Here is a 21,349-nt window from a genome sequence, read left to right on the forward strand (position 1 = left end):
ATTGACTCACCGAATTTGTACGCTTTGAATGATCTAATGGACGCCGTTTACAGAACCGCCATATCTGTTCTTGATGCAGAGTTATTAATTTATAAACTTCGTGCGCTTATTTTTTTTCGAACATGCGAATTCTAATAAAAAAATTTTACCGAAATGCAGACCTTAAATCGAAATTCCGCTTCAAACAGTCGCTAAAATTTAATTTTATCTCTCAAATGCGACAAATTTCATTAATATCGGCCAACGGTTTATTACAGAAAAGCGTTTTTGGTTTAACATGTATTTGAATAGGCCGCAGCGGAGTTGTGCCGGAACTAATGCCTCCCCTTAAATCTTGGCGCATTATAGTTGGGCACATCCTGTACACATCTTGCACATGCTGTGCAGCCACTCTCGACAGAATGGCTGTGTGCAACTGATGCGCGGGAACCTATTTAAATTTGTGTTGTCTACTGACCTTGGTTATTTTTTATTACAATTTTTTTTCATATCTATACGTGTAAACCGCGCCCAGGTCCGCTGGACGTACTTTCTCAACGTAATCCTGCGCGACGTGGGCGTTTCGATGGATCTGAATGATCACGTGGTCGTCAGGAACCCCATTTACCTGAAGAAGCTCTCCAGGCTGCTCAAGTCGGTTTCCAGGTACAGTAGTAGCTAGACATGTCGGACTCTATGCTATGCGGAAGACTTTCATGCTTCCATGCTATACATCTGGCTCTTGTCCACGTGCAGCTTTATTATGCTTATGCCGGCAAACTCAGGCATGAGTCCGCTTACGCGTGTGGTCCTTTTATACTTGGGCTCAGACGCTAATCTGAGTTTGGTGTCGGTCCAAGTGTGCTTGAATCTGCGAGTTCGAGTTAGTCTGCCGCCGCAAGCATGCCCCGAATTGAGTCTGCATACATAAGCATATTTTCACAGATTAATTATTCCTCGAAAAGGGCTTGCGCGACAGCTCATGCCGGACTCGGTGACAATACGGTGACCGTGGTACGTGGCGCGCGGCCCCATCTACCAGCTGATGTTCCGCTTACACTTATCGGCACTGCGTCTTTCCACAGGGCTGACAAGGTTCCCTGAAACATTTTGAATGCATCTTGACACAATTTGAGCCCGCATTTTCCGAGAACGGTGTTAAGAACAGGTTTATGCGGAATAAGATTTCATAACTGCTCGGATGCCGTTGCGCAAGTGCGGAAGGGTGCAAACGCAAATGAGGGATTTTTTGGGTTAGTGCGCGAACATAGAACTGCAATTTGCATATGGTGTAAGTAATTGCTGAAAGGCATTTTGCCACAAATAGGACACACACACAAAGGAAATCACATTGATGCACAGTGGCAGCATATCCAGCTGATTTATTTAGGGTGTGGGCTCGTGAATGGATAGACAAAACCACGCATTTGAAGGCTAATCATAATACTTGAGGTAACCAGCGGTCGAACAAGTTCGTCTACGATTGATATTCCTTCTACAGAAGGTGAAAAGTACCAAGAACGCCACAAGAAAGCAACTACAAAAACCGCAATACCTGCAGTACGTGATTCCTTGCGTTCACAAGGTCACGTATAACCCCCAAGAGGGTGGCAGCCCAGTATGGTTTAGAACAGAGATTTATCAGCGCGAATAAAACTTGGACACGAGCAAACAAATACCACAGACAAGCGCTGACTGCCAACTGGAAGTTTATTTGAAATTCTCCAGCCGTTTTGCACCTTTTTCAGCATATGCATGCGCACACCAGTCGCAAACACATCTGCAAATCAGCAAGATCATGATCTTTCATCCAAAAAAAGCTATTTCTTTCCCCGACAATGCAATAGAGGGAGCGCCTTACACATTTATCCCCTTCCTTTCTAATGTAGTAATCCTCTATTTGCCTTGTCGGGAAAAGAAATAGTTTTTTTGCATTAAATATTATGATGTTGCTGATTTGCAGATGTGTTTCGACTGGTGTGCGCATGCATATGCTGAAAAAGGTGTAAAATGGCTGGAGAATTTCAAATAAACTTCCAGTCGGCAGTCAGCCCTTTGTTTCCTCGTGTTCTAGTTTTCTTCGCGCTGATCAACCTCTGTTCTAAATAGGAGTTAACTAGCCCTCATGAAGATCTTACTAACCCAGTATGGTGTACGTGTTTCCTTCTCTGCCACTCGTCAAGCCGCCTCACTTCCGCTGCAGAACCGCTCAAGACGTAACCAGCCGCCAAGGCTGCGGGGAAAAAAAACGTGGCCCGACATAAGGAAAATGCGCCAATGAGGTTGTGAATGAAATTCCCCTTCGGCGTTCCAAGTCTTACATCGGACCGACTGGGCGTTGTATAAATAAACGAGCCAGAGAACACGACCTAAATCTTTAAAAATACCATGTGGCGTCTTTGCCCACGCGCTATACATATTATGCACGTACGTCATTCAACGATACTCCGCGACTTCCGGTTTACGGCAGCGCCATGTTGAGGAATCTATAGGCCTATGCGCGCGCCTGTTGATAAGGTACCCCAAGATAGCGGAAGGTAGCGGAAGCAGACGACAGCAGCGGATGTGACGTCATGTGCATAGTATGTATAGGAAGGACGCGTCTCCAGCCATGGCAGCACAGGGCGCAGTTAAGCATGTCCCGCACGCCCTACATTGGAGGCAATCTCCAGCGGATGCAAAGGTTAGACGAGCCGAGACAGGTAGTGGCTACATGTGCGCTGTCTTCCCGCGCGCCTTTGTTGTGTTGGAGGTCCCGTATTACAGCGTTTGAGGGACGCGTTGAAGCGAGATGCAGCACTGAGCGTTCGCTACCGCTGCCTACGCTCTGCGTCACGCCAGCGTTGTTACGGCGTGTTTGCGGTCGTCGAGAGAGGTCAGTGCGCGCGTGACGCCGTGCTTGTTAATTAGTCAGTGAATGTTTACTGCAGTTTATACGGTCGATAAGACTGCGAACCTTACTTCCTGCAGTTGTCTAATACTATGCTATCGCTGTCGACGCTTCGCCTTCCGGGAGAAAATATGACTTTATTTTCTTTCATTTCTAGATTTCAACTAAACAGAATAGACAATTTCCTCCCTGGCTTAATCGCTGGTGCTTTGAGTGCAAGTAAAGCAGAACTATTTACTGATAAAGTTTCTGAGAACATTTACGTGGAATTTCAGAAAAGTACCGGGAAGTTATCTTTTTGCACATTTTCATTTTATTAATGATGTATCTACATTTCAATTAAACGGGACATTTAATTTTCGCTATGGCTTCGTTGTCTCTTTGCTTCGTGTTTGAAACCACTGGCTCAGCCAGAAATTTTTTCCGCGAGTGGGGAGGGGGGGGGGCGCACTTGGCTGTGGACAGGGGGTGTTGGGGGGATGGAGGCTGGGCGGGTCGCGCACTAACAAAAATTTCGGAATGAAACATGGTGCCCCGAGTGTCGCCCCCCCCCCCTCCCCCACCACACCACTGGTTGAAACTGAACCTCGAGAGTGGGAAGGACCGCCGACGTATATACCCGTATCGCTGGGGCAGCCAGGCTCAACGCGCGCGCTTCGCAGCTCGATCGTGGCCAACTACCTGGGCTGGCGCATCGTGCAAGAGATGGGCCAGCACGCCATGGGCCGGTTCCGGCAGGCTCGCTTCCGCTTCGACCACTACCGATACCTGCTGCTGGAGCCCACGGAAGTGCCGCGACAGTGCGTGCGCGTCACCATGCGCCTGATGGGATTCGCCGTGGGCAGACTCTACTACGACCGCCAGGTCACCAAGGCCGCAATCCGATTCAAAGGGGTGAGCTTTCGCTCTTCCTACGAGACTTGCGCCTCCTGGAAGGACAGTGCGCGCACTTTCGTTTATCTCACGCTCCCGTCGTCTTTGATAAGCAGACATTCGTTAATTGATCAATCGAGCGATATGCCAAGTAAGCTTTGATGTGCCTGCCGTATGCGCATATAGTCAAACCTCATTACAGCGAAACGAGCTTTAGCGAACTAACGAAGACAGCCAATGGGAATCACGCATTTAGAATCTAGTTTCAACAAAGGAAACACTTTCCCTTTAATGCATATAGCGAACTTTCCAAATTAAGAATGAGGACTCGATTGCCGATCGTTTTGCGCCGATTAAGCCGAAATCTGGCGGAGCATTACGCTGCTTGTAATTCGTTTAAATCAGCAGTTCAAAACTAGCGCAACATGTCGCCTACGTGACGAAGCGCACTCGCTTTTTCGTGGGCGGACACGTTGTCATAACAATATATATAACGAAAGAAGAGGTGCTGCCCCCTTCGACTTTGCTATAGCGAGGTTCGGTAGCGAGATTAGCGATGTTGAAAATTCAGTGTAGCAAACAGAAAAAGAAAGAGATACATGATGACGCCAGCACTGAGTAATCTCGAGTTTTTTACATAAAGCTTGTTATATATAAAAGACGAATTTTTCGGGGCGTGTCTTCACAGGAAAAAAAACTACCCTCAGCGATGAGAAAAAACCTCCAGCGAATAAAAAAATAATCTTCAGCGATTGCAGCGAAAAGTGCAAACACTCTTTGGTATCACGCATACAACATAGAGCGCCATATTCGTTTCAATAAAGAACGAGCCCAAAACAAGCATCCAAACCACATCATTGATGATAAGGCGTTCCCGATAACAATGCGGAGCACATGTCGCTCACTGCATGCACTTCCTGGCAAATATTACTGTTGCGCAAACGGCATCGGCGACGGCAGCGTGCGACGTGGGGAGTTACGTCACTAGCCTTTCATATATAAATAAACCAGCCTATCAACTGATTTCATTGTTGTTATAGCACTGCTATTGGCCGGCAACGCATAGTTAGGACACCTAAGGAGCAGTGCGAATACGAGGAGCGGTAAAGGGAAAAGAAACGGCAATATACAACCAGCAGCGGCGTGCTGCCAAAATTGCCATTATTCCCACTACTACCACTATTCTAAAGCAATAAGGCATTACGTATCCCCTTCACCAGTCGAGTGGCGGCTTCAAACACCTTCGCTGGACATGGCGAGCGAAACTTGTTTATGTATTGCCATCACGTTTAAGCGCACTCTCATTCGCGTTTAATATACCCTGCGGCCCAGATAATGTTAACCAAGCTGCTCAACGAAAAAATACTATTTATAAAACACGGTGCAAGACACAATTATAAAGAATTATGCAGATCCCACGCACTGTGGGGAATCGATGTAAGCGAAACTTTCTATGCTGGTTGCTTTGATTGACGATAATTAGCGCTGATGTTGACGGTGAAGGCATAATTTCTTCAGTGTTTAGTCTAATACGGGAGAGATGATGTTAAACCTTAGCTTGCGTGCATCACTGCTGTTTGTCTGCGTAGTACACAGAACACACAGGGAGAGGTGTTTGCTTCAAGTGTTGTTGTGTGCCATACCTCATAACATCTAAGAGGGTTGAGCATTTTAATTGCCTCACATGGCACATGGCATCTTGGCAAAATTATTAAACTTGAACTGGATTATGGGGCTGCACGTGCCAAAAGCAGTCCGTGTTAATTTTGGCACCGTGACGTTCTTTAACGTGGCCCATATTCTAAATGCACGTGCGTTTTCTATTTCGCCCCCGTCGAAATGCGGCTGCCGCGGACGGGATCAAATCCGCGACCTCTAGCAATGCCATAGCCGCAACGCTACCGCGGCGGGCACCGACGTGTTGATTTGAGGTCGACTGCTTCCCTACTGTCGCCTGGACCATGCAGTGCACTTTAATTGATGCAGCTCTGCATCTGCACGCGCTGCGTAGTTCATTTACTTGACATATTTGCATGAGGTTTATTTTTCACGACTACCAGGAATGTACTGTACCGTACCTTCAACTCAAGCTTATCCAGTTTCCCAGCAACCGCTGTCGGATAGTAGTAGAGTTTCTTTGCCTTCTCACGTCACCTCCCCCTCCCCCTCTTGTATGGGAACTGCCTCTTCTCCTCCCTCCTCTCTACAGTTATAGGTCTATTTGATTGAGCCAAAGTTCTCGGCACCTTCTGCACCTATTCACGGTGCACTGCACTTAGGCCTTCCATTCGCCGAGGTGGAGCGGTGCACCCTGCACTCCAGTGTTCGATTGAAAGGGGTGCAAGGCAAGTTGCCGCAGCCGTGCAGTGCACCCTTGAACCTTGCAGCGAGTGGGTGCAGCCCGGAACGCGATAACTGGCACCCCCCTGCACCCTTTCATTCGTAGTGCCGTGCACCTTTTTCTGTGTCGGGCAAACCTTATATCTACGTCTCCTCTTGACTCGCACGTTAGTAGAAAGGGAAGCGCTGCAGTTTCTGCGATGCTTTTGAGGGGAGTCACGTTTATTTACAGCTGTCAAGAGGCTAATGTGGCGACGCGCAGGGAGCTCCAGAGGGCATTGTGCACATTCGCCTAGGTGGGGTCCAACCGAGTTTCTCGCGTCGCCTTCCCTCTCTGACTTCCCCCTGTCATGTCTACACATGCTCTGAACCACTCCTTGACGCGGTGTGCCAGACAGCAGCAGCCACAGCAGCCATAGCAGCCACAACAGTAGCAGCAGTGGGAAAGTCGAGGGAAGAGGCAAAGAAAGCTTCGCTTTAAAGCTTACAGCGTTCAGATGTCACAGGTCTGATGATCGAACACCATAGGTCTTATGATCATCTCTTGCACCATGGTTTAACAGCGTGCTTGACGCCGTGTTTTAACACCGTGTTTTAACCGCGGATTTTAAGTCGAGCCTTCGCCAACCGTTGCAAGGGGGTAGGTTCCGGAGCTCACCACCAGAGGGCACGCCGAGGGTAGGAGCGGGGACCTACAAAACAAAGTTCACAATAGGGGGTCAGAAAATTTGGTCATGGGAATTCATCATGAGTCATCTTTTCTTTTTCTTGTTTTTTTTTTCCTTTTTTGACCTAGGTAGGACATTAGGCAGTGTAATAGCAAGGGCTTGGTGGCGCCGCCCACCTCCCCGTTCTGAAAGGGACGCTCATAAGATCCATCCATCCATCCATCCATCCATCCATCCGGGGCCCCGCCGGGATGGGAGGGGACAAATCAGAGCGCGCGCCGGGGTAGTGGGGAGGAGAGGGGTATATGAGCAGGTGTTTCGCCGCTGCGCCCCCTTTCGCCCGTTGGAATCCGCTCGCCGCGAGCCGCAGCGGAGCTCGCACGAGAGCGGCAGCGCCGACGTCGCGCAAATCCCGAGCTTCGAGAGCGAGAAGCGCAAGCAAAGTGCCAGCGGAGGGAAGCCGCTACCGCCGATGATTGAGAAAGGGAAGCACAAGCCAAGCGCCAGCGCAGGCAAGCTGACCCCCAACTTCGAGAGTAGGAGGCCGAGCAGAGACATCGACGTAGAGAGATTCCTCCCACGAAGGGTGCCGATCGACGGTTCAAGAGAGAATTCCTAGACAGTGAGTGCGGCCACAGCTGCAAGGTGTGTGACAGACGGTGGTTTGATCACGTCACGCACTAACTGAAGAGTGTGCGCAATCCGGAGCCGAAGCTCGAATCTAGCAAAACGACGACAACAAGAATTTCATGAAAATCGCGCTAAACACGAGATCAAACTTGAAAAAATAACCACCAGCTTCGCTGTTTTGGCAGCTTTCACTGCGTGGAATTTGCTTTACTTTTTGATAGTTGTTTTTTTTTTCGTTGAGCAGCTTGGCAAACGTGAGCGGAAACACTCTATATAAGAACATGCCTGTAACGAACTGTCAATTGTTAGCTCAGATGAATTTCCAACGTGAACTCATACTAACTGTAGCTCAGTACACCCTTCTCTTGCGTACATATGGTAGGCACTCATAAGTCCTGACCAGCAGCTTACAGCTGCCATTTAAAGGGAAGAAACGTAGAAAGCCACTGTATTCTACAAGAAACATTGCTGCAAGGTTAAGGTGCTAACCTGACTGCGGGAATATGACTTTCTACTCGAGATGTCACTGGCGAAGTACAAAGAAATAACTGAGAAATGAAGAAAACACACGCACTCGCACACGCACGAACTGTCACGTAAACACACACACACACAGTGTGTGTGTGTGTGTGTGTGTGTGTGTGTGTGTGTGTGTGTGTGTGTGTGTGTGTGTGTGTGTGTGTGTGTGTGTGTGTGTGTGTGTGTGTGTGCGCACGACTAAAACTGGGTTTGCTCGAACAACGAATTATTCGCAATCGATGTGCGGTGTGATTAAACTTTTTTTTTTTAGGTGAACGAAATGGCAGAGGAACTGCGGCAAGCGTTCAGCGTTCTCATCGACATGAACCACTGGATGGACACGAAGACCAAGGAACGTGCGCTCTCGAAGGTGTACTGCTCGGCTACTTTTCTTTCCTTTCTCTTCTTTTCCGTTTCTTCTTTTCTTTCTTCTTTTTTTTGGGGGGAGGCGTGCACAGCCCGATAGTCATAAATTCTGCGGTTATAAATTTTGAGCGTTTAACGTTGTCAATACATTCTGGACTGGGCTGCGTCTTCCGCTTTAGATTAGACGTACGGCTCAATCTCACCCGCGCGAAAGGGAGGAAAGCAGGGAGGGAGTGCGCCGCCTTCCCTTGCGCACGAGGTATCCAACGTTGCGAGACACCGGGCGGAGGGAAGGGCGGGAGAAGGCGGCGTTCTGCTCCGGCTGCAATTGCGTATGTGACGCTGGGGGAAGAGTCTAGGCGCGTCGACGGCTCGTGGCGTTATGCGCGCTGTGCTCTCGATGCCCCGCTTGCGTTGAAGGGATAGACAGCACGAAGGTCACTTCGCTCGCTGCTGCTGCCGTGCTTCCTAACGCCAGCGTTCTGACAGCGAGCGTTAGCGGTCATCGAGTGCGATACGTTCATGTTTGCTGTGCGCGCTCACACCATGCATGTTAATTTAGTTAGCAAGCGAGGGCTTACAAGTTGATAGAGCCAATAAAACTACTATCCTTACTTATTGCTGTCTGCTAATTTGCTGCTGCAATCGATGCTTCGCCTTCTGGGCGAAACTCCGTCTCTTTTTTTTTTCAGAGAACGCAAAAGACGCAAGACGAGAGCGAATGCTGAATCTCGATTATAACGCACCCCAGTTGAAGCAGAGGATGAATCGCCGTTGCCAATTTATACGAAGTGTGCGAAGTAGGCTGCTTGCCTATTCGGAAGCGTGACTGAATAACTGGCCATATTTTGTATGCGATTCATTACATTCTTCTTCCCGTATCGCTCGTCGCGGTGAATGATCGATTCCAGTGATACCGGCGGCTCGGCGGCACCCCAGCCGATAACAACGAAAAGAAAGAATGGAGAATGAAATATCTTGGTACAAAATTGCTGGGCATGACTTCTATTTTGAAGTTAGCGTACGTGGTAACGCTCATCGGCTCTGATATGCGACGATCCTTGGTTTCCTTTGAGGTTTATATTGTTCTCGTTGTTGCTATGAGGTAGCTCTTTGAGTTTTCATAATAATTAAGGTATCAGAATCTGCAGACAACCACAGAGATCGTGGGAAAGCTAAAATGTATGCTGGTATATAACAAATGGTATAGATCCCAGATGAACATGTGGGTAACAAGCCAATGCGTCACTGATAAACATTCCAAGTGTGGGTAACAACTATAAGAGAGGTACAAAAACAACGAAAACCTTGCTTGAGTGTGTACATGCGCGCTATAGCGGTAAATGGAAGCATGAGTGAGCTGGTTGTGCATATAATATCTCCTCTTCTTTATTTCGAATTTTCAAAGCTCTCAAAACTGTGAATTAATACTACACCTTACATTTCTTTTTTATGTACTTTTACGTCTTTTCGACATGGTTAATACGCGATGCCACAGTGGTTTTCTTGTGTAAATCTGGGCTAAGGCGTCCACAGGAGCAGATCAGGCGCACGCCAGTCTCGATTGAGAACACACACGACCACTTGCGAAGACGGCCAAGTGACTCCGTCGAGGGATATTTGTGAATGCGACCCCTGCACTTTGCGTTGCCCCTGTGGCTGTAGCGCCGCATTGGCGAGCTTTGCTATAAATGTGCACAAAATTGGTGCACGTCGACGCGATCGTCGAGGTGCACGTGCATGCCTGGCAGTCATTACGATAAGCCCTGCTCAGTGAAAGTGACCGTCTGTTAACTGTGACTGGCAGCACCAACCACTTGCTTTCTGGTTGGTTCGATTCATTCCAGCTGTCTCGCATGCAGCTGAATATCGGGTTTCCGCCTTGGATAAGGAGCGATCGCGAATTGGGCGAGTACTACCAGGAGGTGAGTAAAGTCCTCGCAGAACTGAAAAGGCGCCGACCGCGAACTTTGAGAGGGTACATAGACCGTAATTTACGAAGCTAAGCAAACGCGGCAATTCATCTCGTCGATCCTCGAACGTTCGAACCGTTATACACGCGCTGTAAGACAGCGCGTGAATATCTTGGAAGCTTAATATTTCGTGGTAAGAAAATTACTCGAGGAAATCCCGTTAGCACACCTTCTGTGGCGCTTGGAGGCGCAGCTTTTAAATTCAAGGCTAGATGTGCAATAATACGTTGCGCGTATGTTGCGTGTCGACAATGTTCACAGTTGACTCGCCACCTATTTCCAGTGCGGGCAGAGCTGTGGCAGTGACCCTACGCCCGTCGCCGTTCGTTAATGCGGCGATATCGAAGCTCAAAGCTTAGTAGCGACACGCTAAAAAGTTTCCCATTCGCTAAATCTTGTTGTAACCTTCCAGGAAAACGCGAGAACTTGCCGCTCGTCGCCAAGTGCGCTTTCGCCGTGCACCCTTCAGCTCGATCCCCCATACCAGCATGGCGCCGGACGATAGACGGCGCTGTGATCGCAAAATGGTGGCGCCCTCAATAAAACGCTCTATGCGTACGTTATTATCTACATCACCTGTTCGTGGTGGCATTATACAAAACAGCTTTGTTGCTGGAAGTTGGAACGAGGCGCCTCTTCCATTCCGGCTTTGAAGTGTTTGACCGAGTTTCTCAGTCCTCTCGCAGCAACTCTTGAAGTATAAGCTGCCGGCATTAGTATACCTATACGAAAGATTTCAGTTGTCAAACTGACCCTGAACCTGAACGAGACAATTGATGTCTATAACTGCACGCACGGGCTACTATTCTCGGTTTATACGTATGGTGCAGCTGTCACAACATACGTAGTCATGTAGACTTTTCCATAATGCACGCTTAGTATACGACATCGCTGTATTTGAAATTTTGTCGAAGTAGCAGAGAATACTTTTTCGGCTCCTATGGCTAGCTCTTCCCGAAGTGAGAGTACTTGGGCAGACGAGCTGATCACATTAATAGGCCATCCATATTTTCCGAAATAAAGTAAAGAAATTAAATTGTGGGGTTTTACGTGCCAAAACCGCTTTCTGATTATGAGGCACGCCGTAGTGAAGGGTTCCGGAAATTTGGACCACCTGGGGATCTTTAACGTTCGAAATAAACTGGTGCTGGTTTTCTTGACGTAGGTGTGATTCCACTCCGAATGACTGTTTTCCGCCACGCCGAATGATTTATCCAGTATGCGTTTATTGTTGTCCCGCAGCTTCCCGATCTCAGGAAAGAAGATTTCTTCAGGAACGTCCTCATAGCGACCAGGATTTACTACCGCACCTTCTACGGTCGACTGAGGCAAATCAAGAAAGCCAATGATTTCGGGTAGTTATATCCGCGAAATCACTGAAGAATTGACGCTTTTAACCTAACCTCCTGCTGGTCACTGATATAAAAAGACGAGGCGATAAACTCTTCCATAAGAATGCCTCTTATCAGTATTGCTACACTACTACCGACTCCGAAGGTATTCTGAGTGTGGGTCCTGTGCTGAAAGATATCAGTCTTATTTTTTTGCAAAGCTAGCGCATGGCTGGCCAGAATTCAGTTTAGGCGAGCACTGTAATGAGCGAAAAGCACAGTGTTGTGCACTGCATGCTACTAATCTCTATACGCGGAAATTCCGCGTCATTTCGGGACTCGCATTCCGTAAGCGTTTGGCGCCGGTTGTACAAGTGCTCGAGATTCGATTTCTTCATCGAAAGTTTCACATTAACGCGCCGCCTCCCAATGAGCGCACTTGAAACTCCGTCACAGGGGAGTGGTGCACTTCCGAGACCCTGGGTATTGCGTACCGGAAGATGATTGACGACTTAGTTGCTTGTAAGCGTGCATGTGCTGCCGGTACATAGCGCTTCGCCACTCGACGGTACATTATAGCCGTGCGTGGGGTGCTTCAGTGTCAGCGTTGGGGAAGCGTGGTGTCGAGCCACCCTATAGCCGCGTGCCTTGCGAAGCTCTCCTTTTTTAAGGATTCTACCCGACGACAAAATGCACGAACGCGTTGTTTTTGACGCGTGGTGAGCGGTTGCGTTGTCATGCAAGGATGTGCGTCGATGAATTATTCCTGCTGGCTGGCGTATATCCCGACCGCCCCTGTCATCATTCCGCATAGGGGTTGCGGGGCCTCTTGCAGCTCCCCTTTTATCGGACAAAACCATCGAAAACGGGGAGCTGCGCAAGGAACATGGCTGTGGCCACAAGTGGCGAAGCCCTGTCCGCGTGGCAGCGCATTGCTCAGAGAGCAACGGTGTCGTTCCTGCTTCCTCCGGCAGGTGCCACCAAGGATCTCGTAAGCACCGCGCTGCCAATCCTAGGGAAATTCCCCGAGATCTGGGGATATTATGCCTTGTTTAGGAAAAGCTTTCTAAATGTAGGGAAAATTTTGTTCTAGGACATGGAGGAAATGAAAGCTCAGAGACTTGAGAAATTACTGCTACGACGCCACAGTGAACGATACGTGGAAATGCTGACATGACTGTGTGTTCAACCATTTAGTACATTTGTGAATTGCAATATGTGCCATAAGGTAATTAGTTAAAAACTTAATGAGCTTATTTCTGTTAACTAGTCGGTCACGCATTTTCAATTTTCGTGCATGTCCGCCTCTTCGACTAGACCTGCAGCTCATGGACTTTAACTTTGCTATCTGGCGCGGGAAATTTTCAAAAATTTTCGAAGGTATTTCCAGAAACATCCGGTGTATACCTAGCGCTGAGAACGACTAGGTGGTCGGGCCACCGCGTAACCGACTACGCACTCAAATTTATCGTCCATAGTCAGAGTAACAGACCCGCGTTGTAGAATCCGAGTGGTCACGCGTTTTGGTGAGTTCTGGCATAGAGGAAAGAAAAAAAAAATGACGCGTGTCAGCGTGCTTTGCTGCAAATGACTTGTAAGCGCGCAAATGCTGTGCTGTTATACGTCGATGCATCACAGCACGTTAGAAAAATTTAGTGCGCCTGCTTTGTATTGGTGTCGTAAAGGGACGCGCTGTTTTGACATTGCCATACATTCTGTAATCCAGTGTAGTCCGGTGCCAACTTCCTTGGAATAAAAGTAAGCCTCCGCGTGAATTTGGACATAAATGTTGCTGCTGTTGAAGTTTGTTTTGTATGTGAAGCAAACATAAACATAAAATTGCAGTTTCATGCAGGAGGCTGTGTTGTTAGCAGGAGAAATTTGGTTAGCATGGCTTGCACTGCAACATTATTTCATCCAGAGTGCAGCGACATTATTATTCAAGTTTTAAAACGAGCTTCGAGAGAAACTGAAACTCGAAGTTTTCAGTATATATCATAACAAAACAGTATATCTTTACAAAAAGCGTATTTACCAACTGAAAAAGTGTATGTCACAAAATTCTAGGGAAATCTAGGGAATTTCTTTCTCCAACTTCAGGGGAAACTTGCTTCAGAGGTTGGCAGCACTGCGTAAGCGCTGTGCTCTCGCACTGTAGACAGCCGCGACGATGTTTAACTGATGCTTTTACATTGTCATGTTCTGATGCTACGGTTTTTGCAATCACCTATATATATGTTCTTCGTTTCAATAAAAATTTAGTTGAGAGTTAGCGCTCGTCCTGTCTGCTCCTTTCTGTGTCCGTGTTTCACTTCGCGCTAGAAGCCAATATCATGTAGCCGCGACGAGGTCTGTACTTTCGTCGTCGTCAAAGCAATCACACCCAGCTTTTTCAAGAAACAAGTGCCATAAAGCGATTCACAGTTCATGCGTTAGTATTGTACAGGATAGTCGTCGGCTGTCGCGGCAGCCGTCGACGCAATATTCGGAATGGGAGAGAAGGAAGACGCTAAGAATACGGATTTTTTAGCCTAACGAGCGCGTTTGCCGTTTGACGTTCCCACTCATATACCAATTTTGTGGACAAAATAGGGCTTATAAAGCCAGGACCAAATCCACAAAGCTTTTAGTTTGTAAGTGATCTGTGCCATTGCCTGACCGCCTTCGCTAATGATATGTCCAGCACCGGCATTGGCTGAAACTTTATCTGAAAAAGATTTTCAGTGTAACGACTTTTTGCGTATGTAGGCCCTGGTCTTTACTCGCATGGTTTGCGCGTTCACTGCAGTCGTGCCCGGTCTTGCTGGTGGGCTATTGGCATGGTACATTCAGCCACCAATCATAGTATTAGTATCTGGTGGAACGGATATAAATAATAGGGGACGGGATAGAAAGAGGAGAAATCACATCGATTCAAAGCAAAAAAAAATAGAAAACTAAAAAATGTGAAGAAGCTAAGCATAAAAATACCAAAATATAGCGAGGTAGAGCGCTCACGGGTATAGCCATTGTCAAAGAAGTTCGTGCGTATATTTCTGCGCTTGGTCAGTGAATCATTGGGAGAGGCAACGCCGACATGTACTGCCGTCGCTAAGGTGCAGCGGGAGGAGCTAAGAGTTTATCTTTCTTTTTCTATTTGTGCGTTTTTTGTGCGTCTAATGAAACGTTTCATTTTATCGTATATCTCCCTAGATGGCTCGCGTCTGATCCAGCGTCTTCCATGCACTACAGCCTCATTGGAAACTACCTGCGTAAGTGCGCCAGCCTTCTGTAAGCTGGGCCAGCAGAACTTCGAAACGCTATTGAAACTCGAGGTTTCGGGTGCGACTGTTTCCTCTACCGAGGCGCCCCCTGGATCGCTTCCTTCCGTGCTCAACGGTGAGGCTGAAACTGCCGCGTCACACGCGGGCGTCTGTCTGGTGGCACGTGACCAGACCACTGCGCCCTCCATAGGCATAGCAGATTCCGCTTCCCGGATGGTATTCTCTGGAATTCGTTACACCGCAGTGATTCAGTGCAGCGCGTTACACCCGCGGCCTGGGGAAACACGAACACTCCCTTTACAAGATATCGTGAAGCGCATTGAGTAATGTTCAATTAGTTTTATTACTTTTACAATTTTCTCGTAATGTGTATGCATACGTTAATGTTTTCCTTTTCGTCTTGTAGTGATAGTGCTTGAGCAGCGCACAATTTAGTGTAGTAGGTTCGTCATGTTCACTTAGTTCTGTACCACCGCACTTACTGAACTGGCCCTGCATGACAGGCTGCAGCATTTATAGCTAAACAAATAAATAAAATCAGCAACGTCAGACGTTCTTTTTTTGCAGTTCTGGAACCGGTTATGAATTCTTCGGGTGGAGGGGTCGCATTAGGATCGACTGCCGGATATTCTTCGGTTAAATGCTCGTTAATGTAATTTTTATCATTACTTGTCTAATTACTGCCAACTTCTTTCTATAATCACTTGTACTTTTGCTACCTCAAGTTATGTTAAAATGTACGCCACTGTGGCAAAAGCAATCCATAGGAAATCGATGAATCATCTTTCATCATCTCATCATATCTATAGGGGTGTTAGGCCTATGTGAGAACATTATACGAATTTTAGTCCTGATACCCCCCCACCACTACCCTGTAAAGAAAGACAATTTTAATTTGGTTTTCTATTCCTATCTTTCATTTCGTATCCCTATTTTTCGAAAATTTTGAAGAATCTTCTCAAAAAGCCTGTTTATGTAGGGCAAACTTGACAGATTTTGCGTGAAACCTCTTCTCGAACCGCAGACGAACGTGCAATCTATTTACTAAACTATGATATTGAAGAAGTTATGCACTTAAGTCACAAAGCCAGTTGGGTCACTAGACCGGTTTAAAGCGACCCCGCGTAGTGCGTCATGGCACAGGCAAGATATAAATCGCTGTGAGCGCAGCATTGGGAGCGATATGCCCTCTTTAAGACAAGATCAACATTCATCGCACGCTCCGAATTCTGCATGGCAGATAAAGAAAAGGAGTCGCATGTTTAACGAATAATACCGACAAAGAACGTGTCTGCTTAGCTGATGACATCATGCGCCGATAAATATCATTGCGATAAAAAGACACAACACACGTACAGGCATACTGTTCTACTATTACCGCCAACGCTTCCCCCCAAAACTTAACTATACTAACTATACTACTACACTAAAATACTCTCTCAGAGAGTCTTACCCAGCCGGTGTGACGTAGTACCACTTACGGAGTACCGAGTTGCCGGAGACGTAGACGGTTGCGTTGAGGACACGGAGCTATGTTGAAGCGAGAAACGACGTTATAATTTTGCTGACATCTTTTTATTATTCATATTATTATTCTTCATCCAGAGCACCCACGTAACACAAGAACGTTTCTAGTGGGTTGTGGTTTTATGAGTCGCGTCTATATGTCACCAACAGCTTGGCTGTTGCCGGCCACGTCTCCGTTATAACCCGGCATTTAGTGAAGAACAACGCGTTCTTTATGCGCAGACGAACTAAAATATTCCCATGATGTGTGCATACCGTACAAAGCTGCGACACTGTCGGACGCAGCAGGGTCGCGTTGAGTTGACGTCTTCACCGCTGCCGATGGATATTTTGTTATTAATAATTATTACTTTTCTTCCAGTGCTGCCACTCGAGTTCCTCCAGTTTCCGTTTTTTCTCGTCGACATGCCACCGTAAGTGCTCTGGAATATATGTTACGTAGTGTTACTTTTATTTCCTCTCGGCAGCGTTAAACGGTCAAGGACGCGTAATAAACAGGCAGCTGGACACAAAGAGTCGGAGACTGAGCCGGCTGTCTCGATAATTGTACGATGAAAAGTTACCATGGCTGCGCACGTGCGTGTTCTATGGCGCATCGTGCGAACGGCGGGACGACATGTGCGCAGCCTTCGCATATACGCACCTCGTGTCAGCACTGTTGACACGTAACTTTTCGCGAAGGCTATTTCGTTTCATTTCTTTCGCAGAACGAACAAGGGCGCGCATAAAGAATAAAGACTAAGTCCTACGTACAACTAAAGCTGCGCCCACATATTTCGTTTGTTGTTCCATCTACAGCCCTTTAACGAGATTATACGAAACTCAATTCTGGCTTACTACGATATCATAATGAGGCATGGCGCTACCGCCTAGAGTTCCTTGAAGAGGCCCTGAGGCGATTTTTGGTGATCTTGTACAAACGTACTGAGTCGTTACGTAGGCCTTGAAAGCGCGTGGTCGTGGTCATCCAGTGGGGTCCGTTCATGTTTTCATGTGCTGTGCAGGACACCATGGTTGGTAATTTAGTAAGGGAACATTTACTGAATATATACGGCCAATAAAACTAAGAACCTTAATTGTTTATTATTTTGCTATACATCGATATCAATGCTTCGCAATTTAGGGCAAAATGCAACTTTATTTAACTATACGTAGCCAGGGAACTATATAGGCAGGATGGCCTCTCGCAAAAAAGACGGAGACAGCAAAGGCGCTCGCCCTGCCTCTTTCTGTGACGTCGTTTAGCGTACGCTGTTACGCCGTAGATAAGTTCAAAACGAACCCGGATTACAATCCTCGTACACGCAACATACCAACATACGTTGTTTTACAAAACAACAAACAGAACGCCCAAATAATACTTACATGTGCATTTCCAAAGCTGAGATATGGGGCGTGCATGTTTCAGGCAGCAGGAGAGAAAAAAGCCGCCTGTCTGATCGCTTCTGTTATTTTTGACGCTGGTCATTAACGACGTATCGGCATAATTGTTCAACCTTACGCCAATGCATCGTATCCGACAATGTAATTAAAGCCAGTTTTGATCTATTCACGATCCGCAGGCCAATAAACTTCGGCGCTTTGGGGACCATAATTGCCCAGCAGATCAGTTACGGGTTTGGAGATCAAGGTAAAGTTTGGCGATATTTTTTTTTTCAATATAGTTTTTGTTTTCTTCACCAGTGTTTCAGATTTTGACGAAGGGTCATTTTAATTTTGTCGCCTGCTAACAACGCATGCATCGACGTACGTGAAAAGCCCGCGCGCAGTATTGTGCATACTTACGCTAAAAAAAAAAAAAACGCTATACATTTTATTGCCGGATGCAACGGGACGGATACCCCTGCCGGTTGGTGCGCGCCTCATCTGCGTTTATATGGCATATGCATAATAGGCAGTGCAAGGATCATACAGTCACGATGTCAGAAGTACTCTTGGATTTACATAATAACCTTCCCGAAGCTATTGCGTCATCGTAAGCCTTCTTCTCTGCAGCAGTCGTAAGCCTCGTTTAGCATATATATATTAACTACAACTGGACAGCTTTCGGGTCACGGCACTCACGAGAAAACGAACGTTTGTAACGTCAAAAACAATTTTTGGTCACTGCGAATGCAGCTGCCTAAACGATTCCGATTCATAGCGACCCGCGTACGCGATCGTCTAATTCACTGCAAACTATACGCGATAAAGTACGTTAGCTGTGAATGAAAGACAGGTTGCTGCTTTAACGGCATGTCTCGCGGCAATCAAACAAGGCACCTGAAGCACAAAATGCGATAGAAGAGACGTGCATGCGATATCGAGGGAGTCGTGCCATGTGTTACAAAAACAAAATCTCAACGAAAATGCGGTATCACATACAGTGATGCCCCATGCGGGGTAACGACTGCATCGCCGGATTTCTGCCTAGTAGTCCTAGCAAGGAAATAAGAGGTTGTCCAGCGTAACTTGTGCCAAAATTTTTAAAAAAATATGCCAGTGCCACCCGCAGCTGGACAAAACCAATGCAATGTTGTTTGCCGTCGCTTGGAGCAAACCGGACCTTTTCTTTGTATTTCGCCCAATTACATAATTGGTTCATATTAATTAGCGGCTGAAATATTATAATCGGAGCAAACATCTCTATCACAAAATTGTAGGCCATCATCGAAAATTCCCGATCCATCTTTCTGTTGCTCAATACGTGCTATATAAATGTTTCTTTTTTTCTTCTCTGTCTCTATTTGCGGGCTTCTTTCAGACTTTCAAAAAAAATTCTTTTTCTGTGCTTCAGCGGCTACGCTCCGAGCTTCATAAAAAAAACATCGCTCGCGCAGGGTCCCTGTACGACGAGAACGGCAAGCTGTCCGAGTGGTGGTCACGTGACACGCGGCGGAAATTCCTGCCGAGAGTGCGGTGCCTGCAGGAGCAGTACAGCGAATTCAAGCACCCCATCACGGGAGTGCCGGTGAGCACACGGTCCCAGACGGGGCATGTCCGTTCTCCACCTCTGCAGCCGACATCCGCAGAGATTTATGCAAGCGTGCCTGATCTCGTACACGTGATATTCCTCCTACTGAAAGAACGTGACACGCCTATCGACAGTAATGAGCAAGAAAGAAAGAATCGGGAAAAAAAAGGCAGGAAGGGAGTGGCGGAGTGTAGGCGCTTGTGGCTAACCTATTATAGTTGCAGAATATTCCAAATTTTGAGTTTGAAGGTTGAGAATGCTCGAGAGGGATTGAATGGACTCTGACGTTCGATCCTTATTCCATACGACGATTTGACAATCCAAATATGGAACATTCTTTCCTAGTCTGATATGTTTCTTTTTTTCTAGTCTGATATACCGGATGTTGTGCAAAAAAAAAAAGCCTACACTGAGAACGCACTTTGAAATGTCGCCTAAAACCTCTCCTGTTAATCCAGCTCGACGGGAAAACACGCGGGGCTTTCCAAAAAAAATGGCGTGCTTTCTTTTTTGGCTTCCGCCATGCATGAACGCATAGTTATTTCGTGAATTAAAGAACAACTCGTATGAGCTCAGCTCATTCTTTCCCCATAGAGTCAAGTATACAGTACGTAGCAATCATTAAAGAATACATTGTGGGTTTCACTTGCCAAAACATCGATCTGTTTATGAGGCATGTCGCAGTGAGGGACTCCGCGTAATAATTTCGTCCGCCTGAGATTCCTTAATGTGCGCCTAAACGTAAGCGCGCGAGCGTTTTTGTATTCCGCACCACCCGTCGTATAATGGTATCGCGCTGCGACCAGGAACCGAACCCTCGATCTCCTGCTCAGCAGTTGTTCAAGGTGAAAAGTAAAATCACAGCGTCGTAATGAGAGCAAACGACAGTTAGAAAACGCGCAAGTAGGTGAACAACCACACGGTTGGCAAATGGTAACAGCTTCAGCTTACGCATCTATATCTTCTTCATTTATTCATTTTTACCTTCGAATGACGTCCCACCCACGGCGATTAAAACTTGAGGCTTCCTTCCGTATATATGCTAAAATGTGTATTGTTTCTATTATTTGCAATAAAGTCGCATTTGAAATTGAAAATGTGGCCGGACGCTATTGACGCAGATCTTTAGGGCCAGCTACTCCGGGCGGCAGCTGCACTTTGTACACTAAAAAGAGACATTTAGGCTAAACTGCTTTCGCAGATTCCGCTTCTGGAATCGTTAGTACGTTACTCGTACTGCGAGCCGAAGCTCGGTATGCCAGAAACAACGCATAAAAGACAATGGTTAGCGGCACCATTTAGAAATCCCCCACAGAAGCTTTCCGTGGCGTCATAGATAACCCCATTTTCGCAGGTATAGTTCAGTCGGTTATCTACATAAAAGATGTAAATTGCATTTGAACAGCGAAAAAAATATCTCAGCATATCTGGATACCTCCTGAAACATTCCGTGCACGAAAAGACATAAATATAAAAAAATGTTTCACATGTTATTTATCAGCGCTGATATTCTCGGCGCTGAAATTACGACATCGAACGCAAAAAAAAATATGATTTCCATAATTTTTTCTGCAAAAAATGACTATTATTAAAACTGCGGAAAATGAATAATTTAACTCTATTTCTCTTTAATGCCTGTTTGACGTGCCTTGCCGATTTCGGCTGCTGCTTTCTCCAATATTTCTCGGAACCGAATTATAGGCGCCATTTTTCCCCATACTATTCATACTACGAATGCATAACAGCGCTATCACCGCGTCTCAGCTGAGCTAAATCTGAGCTAAAAGCACAGCTGAGTCTAAATCAGCTGTGCTTTTCTTTTTTTTTTTTACAGCGCAGCTCAGTTATGCGCCCACGCACCGTGATTACTCAGTGGCTATGGCGTTGGGCTGCTGAGCACGAGGTCGCGGGATCGAATCCCGGCCACGGCGGCCACATTTCAATGGAGGTGAAAACGTCCGTGTACTTACATTTAGGTGCACGTTAAAGAACCCCAGGTGGTAGAAATTACCAGAGTCCCCCACTGCGGCGTGCTTT

At 46.8% G+C, this 21,349-nt stretch overlaps 1 protein-coding gene across 3 annotated transcripts in view; it reads left to right on the top strand.

The window, feature by feature from the left end:
- Nucleotides 1–21,349, top strand: part of LOC139056004 (neprilysin-1-like) — a 73,493-nt gene that overhangs the window by 41,824 nt on the left and 10,320 nt on the right. For all 3 annotated transcript variants that reach the window (XM_070533765.1, XM_070533766.1, XM_070533767.1), the window contains 9 exons: nt 515–645; nt 3,532–3,763; nt 8,171–8,269; nt 10,113–10,190; nt 11,481–11,593; nt 14,762–14,820; nt 16,721–16,772; nt 17,922–17,989; nt 19,179–19,309. In XM_070533765.1, the coding sequence (XP_070389866.1) occupies nt 515–645; nt 3,532–3,763; nt 8,171–8,269; nt 10,113–10,190; nt 11,481–11,593; nt 14,762–14,820; nt 16,721–16,772; nt 17,922–17,989; nt 19,179–19,309 (963 nt within the window). The remainder of the gene's footprint in view (nt 1–514; nt 646–3,531; nt 3,764–8,170; nt 8,270–10,112; nt 10,191–11,480; nt 11,594–14,761; nt 14,821–16,720; nt 16,773–17,921; nt 17,990–19,178; nt 19,310–21,349) is intronic.

The sequence above is a fragment of the Dermacentor albipictus genome, chromosome 2 (genome assembly GCF_038994185.2).
Source record: "Dermacentor albipictus isolate Rhodes 1998 colony chromosome 2, USDA_Dalb.pri_finalv2, whole genome shotgun sequence".
Lineage (NCBI taxonomy): Eukaryota > Metazoa > Arthropoda > Arachnida > Ixodida > Ixodidae > Dermacentor > Dermacentor albipictus.